This window comes from Andrographis paniculata, unplaced genomic scaffold (genome assembly GCF_009805555.1).
Source record: "Andrographis paniculata isolate CXL003 unplaced genomic scaffold, ASM980555v1 Contig56END, whole genome shotgun sequence".
NCBI lineage: Eukaryota > Viridiplantae > Streptophyta > Magnoliopsida > Lamiales > Acanthaceae > Andrographis > Andrographis paniculata.
Genome location: NW_026137591.1, coordinates 2,055,068 through 2,063,043, shown reverse-complemented (window position 1 = coordinate 2,063,043; position 7,976 = coordinate 2,055,068). Strand labels below are relative to the sequence as shown.

At 33.9% G+C, this 7,976-nt stretch overlaps 1 protein-coding gene across 2 annotated transcripts; it reads left to right on the top strand.

Annotated features, from left to right (window-relative positions):
• Window positions 1-1,718: 1,718 nt before the first annotated feature.
• LOC127256715 (UBP1-associated protein 2A-like) lies at window positions 1,719-4,956 on the top strand. Of its 2 annotated transcripts, none has more exons than XM_051282865.1 (2): window positions 1,719-3,185; window positions 4,486-4,956. In XM_051282865.1, exon 1 carries the CDS (start codon window positions 1,876-1,878, stop codon window positions 3,178-3,180), a length of 1,305 nt encoding a protein of 434 aa, XP_051138822.1. In that variant the 5' UTR covers window positions 1,719-1,875; the 3' UTR covers window positions 3,181-3,185; window positions 4,486-4,956. The 2 variants fall into 2 exon arrangements, with proteins under 2 accessions (XP_051138822.1, XP_051138821.1); XM_051282864.1 differs by having other exon boundaries at window positions 1,720-3,180; window positions 4,486-4,952.
• Window positions 4,957-7,976: the final 3,020 nt, after the last annotated feature.

Here is a 7,976-nt window from a genome sequence, read left to right as displayed (position 1 = left end):
CGATTTCGAAAACGAAAAAACACCAAATAGCTCTGATACCACTTGTTATAGAAATATACGAAAAAAAATCTAAAGTTTTATTAACGAAATCGAGTTAAAACAAAAATATTAGACTTGTTTTGGTTACGCTCAGCCCCTAACCACTCAAAATAGTAAATCGACACACAAATCCACCTAACTAGCGACTACACACTTTTAACCGGCCCGAAACCAACACGACTCGCACAAAATGAACCCCCTCAAGTATATACAAGGCGAAACAAACAAAAAAACAAACGCCTAAAGGTTGAACAAGCCATTTGCGATCACGAACAACTAAACAAAGGGTAAAACTCCGCGCTACAGGGACTCCACAAGTTACAGGAGGAAACCGCCGGAAAAGGTCACCGGAAAGGATAAACAGAGAGGTCGAGAGAGAGAGGCTATAAAGTGGGAGAGTTAGAGCGAGAGAGTGTGAGAGTGAGAGAATGAATGAGGTTTGTGTCCTCCCTCTCTATCTATATATACTCAAGGCAAATAGGAATGAACGGCCGAGATCAAAGACCTATAATGGATGGTCAAGATCGTGTGATATTTAAAATAGTTATTTGATGTGATATAAATATGTATTGATGTGATGTTTTGAATGTACAATAAAATTTTGGTGTAATATAATAAATAAATAATAGATGTTTGATTTGATATTTTTTAGAGGGAAAAAAAAATTGAAATAGTAAGATCAGGGTAAAAAAACCCCATAAGTGAACAAAAGTCTTTTATGCAATTTTACTAGGCGTATTATATAATTTATCCATTTTTTTATTTTAGTGCAAACAATAATTATTGATTGGATAAAGATATTGCTACTTTCTCAATTTCAACTCAAAATTTGACTACTCCCTTCGTACCATTGAAATGTTATCATTTTCTTTGTCTGTCCCAAAATAAGGTTACAATTTCCTAATTTAGTAATTGTATTACATATCTAACATAATAAATATCATTTCAACTTACAATATATTATACAAATATCATTACTTTTATATTACACCATACTAATAGGGATATTTTTGTCTTTTTTACTACAATCCAATATAATACTAATATTTAAAAATATACATGCAAAAACAAATGTCACCCTTCCAATAGGACGGAGGGAGTATATTTTTTACTATTTTCGTATATTTTAACTACTAAGTATAAATATCATACATTAATAATAAAATACACTTAATTTTCACTTAAATTACAAATATATCATTACACATACAATTACTAGTAAAATAAAAAAAGGCAAAAATATCAAAAACTCTTGCACAATTCCAATAATTAATAAAATACAATTGTTTTTTTAATCCATATAAAACTCCAAAAAAAACCCTTCTTTGATTAAATTTGTTCATTCCACTCAAATGTCTTTTTAAAAATAATTTTACAATAATATCAAAATATATTTAACTTTTAAATAAATTAAAAAAATATCATTACATATACAATTAATTTATATTTCTAAAAAAATGTCAAAAATAAAAATATCAAAATCATTTTACATTTCACTTTTATTATTATATTTTTTAGTCTATTACAAAATTTAAAAAAGCCTATCTAAAATATCAAAATATATCAAAATATATTTATTTATTCTTCGCTTTGTATTATTTTTTGTTTTTTCTTATTTATTTATTTTAGAATAGAGATTTTGAAACCATTTGAAAGAATTGAAATATCATTTTGATTGCCATCTTTAGACCAAAGGACAATAGAAGAGGTCATTTTATAAGTAGAGCTCTGTAGAAGGATTCCAAAACCCTAACCCTTATCGATTCCACACTCAGAAATCCGAGTGGAGTTGAAGATCGCAGCGTAACAAATCGATAAGCTTTAAGAACTACTCCAATGGCGAGGAAGCGTAAAACTCCCTCTTCTCGGCAGGTCCAGGAGCCGAAACCCAAAGTAATTCGCGAAGAAGAAGAAGAGGAGGAAGAAGAAACCTCTGACGAGGAAGAAGAGGAATCAGAAGAAGAATCTTCGGAAGAGGAGGAGTCGGAAGAGGAGTCTGAAGACGAAGACGAAGACGAAGAGGAGAAAGACTCTTCTGAAGAGGATGATGAAAGCAACGAGGCATCTAAACGAGAAACCCTCCGCGAATTATTGGAACCCTTCGGAAAATCCCAAATCGTCGACCTCCTCAAAGAGGCTGCCGCCAAGGATCCAAAGCTCCTGTCGAAGGTAGTCGCGAAAGTCGATTCGGATCCCGCCCACCGGAATCTCTTCGTCTTCGGGCTCGGCTGGGACGCCACGGCGGAGCAGCTTCAACAAACATTCAAGCCCTACGGCGAGCTCGAGGATTGCAAACTAATCACTGACAGAAACACCGGCCGCGCCAAGGGATACGCCTTTGTGTTGTTCAAGACCCGCGCCGGCGCCAGAAAGGCTCTAAAACAACCCCAGAAGAGGATTGGGAGCAGGAACGTCACGTGCCAGCTTGCGGCCATGGGTTCATCTTCGTCGACGGCTGCCGAGGATGGGAACTTGAAGGTATACGTTGGCAATGTGGGGCCGTGGATTAAGCCAGACAAGCTCAAGGCATTCTTCCGGAGATTCGGTGAGATTGAGGATGGACCAATTGGGCTTGATCCTGCGACAAATGCATTCAAAGGATTCGCAGTTATTACTTACAAGACCGCCGATGGTTACAGGAAGGCTATGGAGGAACCTATTAAAGTGTTTGAGAATAGTCAGTTGCATTGCAAGAAGTTTAATGAGAATCTGAGCAAGAGCAGCAGCCATGGATCCACAGATGTAGGTAGTGCTGCTCCGGCTGCCAGCGACATCAGTTATGCTAATTTGGGAGTGAATCCGGCGATTCTAGGAGCTAATATGAATGCTAGAGGGTTCTTGATGGCACCAAATTCAGGGGCTGGAATGTTTGCAGCAGGATATAGTCCGGCAGGTCTAGTAGCCTCTGGATTGAGCACTCCGGCTGTCGGAATGAGTAGTAATTATGGGATTCGTCGGCTAAGTGGTGTGATGGGAAACTATGGGTCAGAAGCAGCTTTGAATGGATTGGGAGCCTTCCAGAATGTTCAAACAGGGCAATCTTCGATGGGGTCGATGGCGACTACAACCACAGCAGCCAGGGTACCTACAAGTGGTGCAGCGGGTTCATCGATGAATTTTCCTTCCTATTTCGGCCGCTAGGTGAGGTATCTTAGCTTCTGTTTTTGCACTTTTGATTTTGATTTTTGGCTTTTATTATTGGTTCTGCTATGTGTTTTACTGATGCATTTATGTTTGTGTTGTTTACTTCCATTTGAAACTTGAGCTGTTAGGAAACATTCCACAGTTTAATGCTTGTAGAGGAATTACTGTTGTCTATTAGTTTAACTTATTTCATAAGCCATGAATACCTCACATGATTTTGGTATAAAACGAATTTAATTGCTGCACTGAATGTACTTTTGTTTGTGTTATATTCCAAAATGTAATTAGTTTGAAGTGGTTTGTTGGCTCAAACCCCGATTTAGGGTCAAAATTTAAAAGATGTGTTTTTTCTCCATTCTCTTCTATTCAATATAGAGACAATTCTAAGAAATGAATACTGTGTTTTGTCAAACATCGAGACTGTTAATCTGCATAAATTGTTGGCTCTGCATCTAGTGTTTGTGCAACTCAAGCCCTGCTGGCTGCTCAGTTAGGAAAAATTATGTTCAGCTAAGCCCGTTATGGGTAAGACCAATTAGGTTTGTAGGTAAGCTCTAGTGTTAGCTACCAATAAATAAATAGGTGCAAAGGTTATTGCTTCACTCTTATAAAAAACTGGAATTTAGGATTCGACGGTTAGGCTTGGAACAGGGAGCGTGTCCCTGTAGGACAGGAGTAATTCTTGTATTTCTTTCGTATTATGCATTTTCAATTTGAGCATGTTAGACCATAAGTTGCACTGATTTAGTGAAAGTTATTATTCTCTTGGACAGGAATAATTCTTGTATTTCTTTTGTATTACGCATTTTCAATTTGATCTATTCAGTGAAAGTTGTTATTGTCTTAAGCATAGAATTTATGTGAACTTTCTTGTGCTAGAATTTAATTTCATTTGGGTATTAATAGCATCTACAAGTGATTGTCGGGCTGTTGTTAGTTTTTAAGTTCCTTCTCAATTTACACTTGTGTTGACGCGGAAAAAAATACCGACAATGCTATTGCTTCCTGTATTACATGTGTTCTGATAACCGGCATTTGGTCCTCTTATATGGTTGAATGTTATCTGAACAATGTTGAATTGTTGCTTCTGCTTCTGCTTCTGATCTACTTCGCCTCCAATATACTTAATTCATCGTTACCATGGCTGCTTGTAATTCTTGAGCTGCCGAAACTTCTGAAACTGGGCTTTACTTGTTCGTGTCTTCGATTGCATCTTATAATTGGTTCTTCCGTTTCTGTTTCTATCTCATTGCATGATCGATCGATCAAAATAGTTGATGTGTGGGTGTGTGTTTTGGACAGGTTTATATGATCAGTTCAATCACTTCACAAGGGTGCCATTGAAGCGCTGGAAACAACAATTGGGCTCTATTTGAATGAGCAAATTGGAGTGTTGTGATATTGGTTGATGCTTTGTTAATTGATTTGTCATATGCCCGTAGGCCATAGCTGTGTTGTTTCTTTCATGTTCTACATTTTATGCCTATTTTTTTTTTTTTTTTCCTTTTCCTTTTTTAAGAATAGCACACACAGTATTATGGATGAATTTGAAGAGGGAAAAGAATCATGTGTTGCCATGGCAAACCAATCATTTTCTTGATCACAAAATCTTTATTTGTTTGTAATAATCCAACCCGATTGTAGGTAGGGGTGGTAATTTCGGGTTGGTTTTTTTTGTGCCGGCCCGGTTTCAGTCAATGCTGATTGCTGACAAGGTCCGGCCCACTTTTAATTGGGCCTAGAAGTCTAAGTTCGGGTATGGCTTGGTTCAAATTGTGTTGGGTTGCCCCACTCTGATATTTTAATTTTTTTAATTTATCTTGTATAATTTTTTTCAGAAAATCATAAAAATCATATTGTTATTGATAATAAAAAAAATTAATACTAAATATATCATTAGCTTTTTTATTTATAATATATTTTAAAAATATTCAAATTTATTCGATAAATTGTGTGGGTCTAGGCATGGCTATAATTATAGTGGATTGGGTATTTGAGTTTTAAATAATAAAATTTTATATTTAAATAGTTGTGTTAATTATTAAGTAATTCTAGCAAAGGTTCAAATTTGGTTTATAATTTGAAAGATTTAAAAATCTTCTAACAATTTGGTTTTTATATTCATTTTCCTTCACGAAGAATTTCTGAATTTTGGTTATCGTAATGTATATAAGTGAATTTTGTTACATTTTATATGAGCTGGTAAATCATAAAATCTTCTAAAGAACTTTTGAAAGATTTTTCTAAGAGATAGTATGTTATATTCCCTTCGTCCCAAACAAGGTGCAACATTTGTTTTTGGCACGAGATTTTAAGTGGGTAGTATTAAGTAGGATAATTTAGAAATTAGGTGATGTGATGGAGAGAGAAATATATATTTTTTATTTTTTTATTTGGATGATGTGAGGGGATAAAGTGTGGGGTAGAGATTAAGTATAATTAATTATTTTCTATTTTAAAAATATTGTAGAGTGTTTGGGACATATCAAAAATAAAATATTGTAGGGTGTTTGGGACGGAGGGAGTATATATTAGTACCAAGATTGCAACTAACCTTAGTACAATTGTTCAAGCAAGTTGAGTAGTAGCAAGAGTGGTAGTATCTTGATTGTGGGTAGGGATGACATACTGTACCGTACCGAAAATATCGATTGATATCGATACTGTACCGAACTTTTCGGTATGACTAAAATACATACCGGTACCGTACCAAAAATTTCAATTTCGGTACGATACCGGTATATACCGCTTATACCGAAAATTTTGATTTCGGTAGATACTGGTATATACCGATTATACCGAAAATATAATTTTAAATTTCAAAATAATTAAAAAAAATTAATAAATATCACTATTCTCCACCACAAAATATTATGAAAAAACTAATAAATTTTCAATAGTTTATATATTTTTTGTTATGATTTAAAAAAATATTAATAATTATTATTTATATTAATAATTAAATAATTTAATAAAAAATAATATTGGTATGGTATCATACCGAAATACCGAACTTTTCGAAAATTCATACCGATACCGTACTGAAAATTACCGAAATTTTCGGTATTTTCGACACGATACGGTACGATAAGTCGGTATTTCGATATGTTCGGTAAATTCTCCATCCCTAATTGTGGTGCATTTAAGTTTAATCACCAAATTTATCAAATGTTTCATATCCTTGCGAAGTGTATCAATATACACAAATTTAATACAATTCATATCAAACAACGTAAATGCCCCTAAAATATAAACAAAAAAATACATATTTTGTAAAATATCAATTCTCCCGAGCCTTGCTTGTCCGCAAGCATGGATCTGAAATAAGCCTAAACAATTCATATAGCACTTAGAATCGAAGGGAAAGTCGTTGTACAATGAAATCATTTCAAAGTAAAATATATATATATATATATATATATATAAAGCCAAATCAACCTCTCAAGGGCATATTTATGTTCTCTCTTTCGATTAAGTCTATAATTGAGGTAGCACTCAAATGATGTAATAAAGTGGCAATCTCATAGATTTGCATGAAATCACATCTCTTCGTAAAAGACTAGAGGTAAGTAAAGAAGATAAGAATAATTTGTGTAATTGTGGCTATTGATATTGAGAGATATTGAAAGAAGTGAAGTCGAAGTTGTTGCCTATCTCTGGTGTTTATAACACAATTTTTACTTGTTGATTGGTGAATTTCTAGATCAACTTCAGGGATTTTAAGTCGAAAAATAATTCAAAGAACTTTAATGTTGACTATGCAAAAATTGAAGTGAAATTTAATTTATGTCTAAGTGCAAATTTAAAGTTTTAATCTATTAAAATGAAAGCAAAGCAAAGTCTAATGGGTGGGTATTGTATGAAATTAATGTTATTAAAGAACGATGCATGTGATGAATATAATACAAGTTGTTCGAATTATTGAGTGCGGTGAATGTATCTAGGTCAGCGAGATCATATGTATAACAAAGTAGAACAGTTCTATGGGCAGGGTGATGATAAGAGTGGAATATATAGGGGTGATAGAGGTCGCATGTTAACAAACTCCTTACTATTCAAGGATGTAGAAGTAGTGTAACGTGAATGGTATGATGATCGGTGTTAGAGGAATTATACTTATAACTATGAGGTGAATGTAAGAGCAAAAGTTATCATATTTTGTTTGGTTAAGAGAAATATGTTGGTTCTATTGGTACTTGACCTTGGAGCTTAAAACAAATTCTAAAATTTAGAACTAAGAACATTATGGGAAAGCAAAACCATTGCTAGTGGATATCACTACGACATTATTATTCGGATATTTTATGAAGTAGAAATAAATATACAGTTTGCGTGACGTTTTTTGGCAAAACAATATAGATATAATATGAAAATTAAATTCTATGTGAGTGTGCATGTAGTAAGTTCATAAACTCTGTCAAACAAAACAAAACCTCTTTAACTAGTGAGTATCAAGGTCGAACTCAAGGGATAATACGGATACATAATGCTTTAATTAGAAAATAGTCAATGGATTGCTGCGAACGAGAGTAAAAAATAAAACTGGCTAAAGTAGAAATATAATGTGAAAAGGCAAGTAATGAGCGGGTTGATGCACTGGCTATGCAATGCGCATAATATATGATATGTGAAATGCAATGAAGTTGTTATTTAAATGACACTCAATGTTCAATCTCGATCAACTAACATGCCATATCAAGTTTCTCTGCTAGCCTAAAGGCAATCTAGTTAAAATAAAAGTAATATTCAATTATTGAGCTAATTATCCATTTCTGAATTCATTATTATATGTG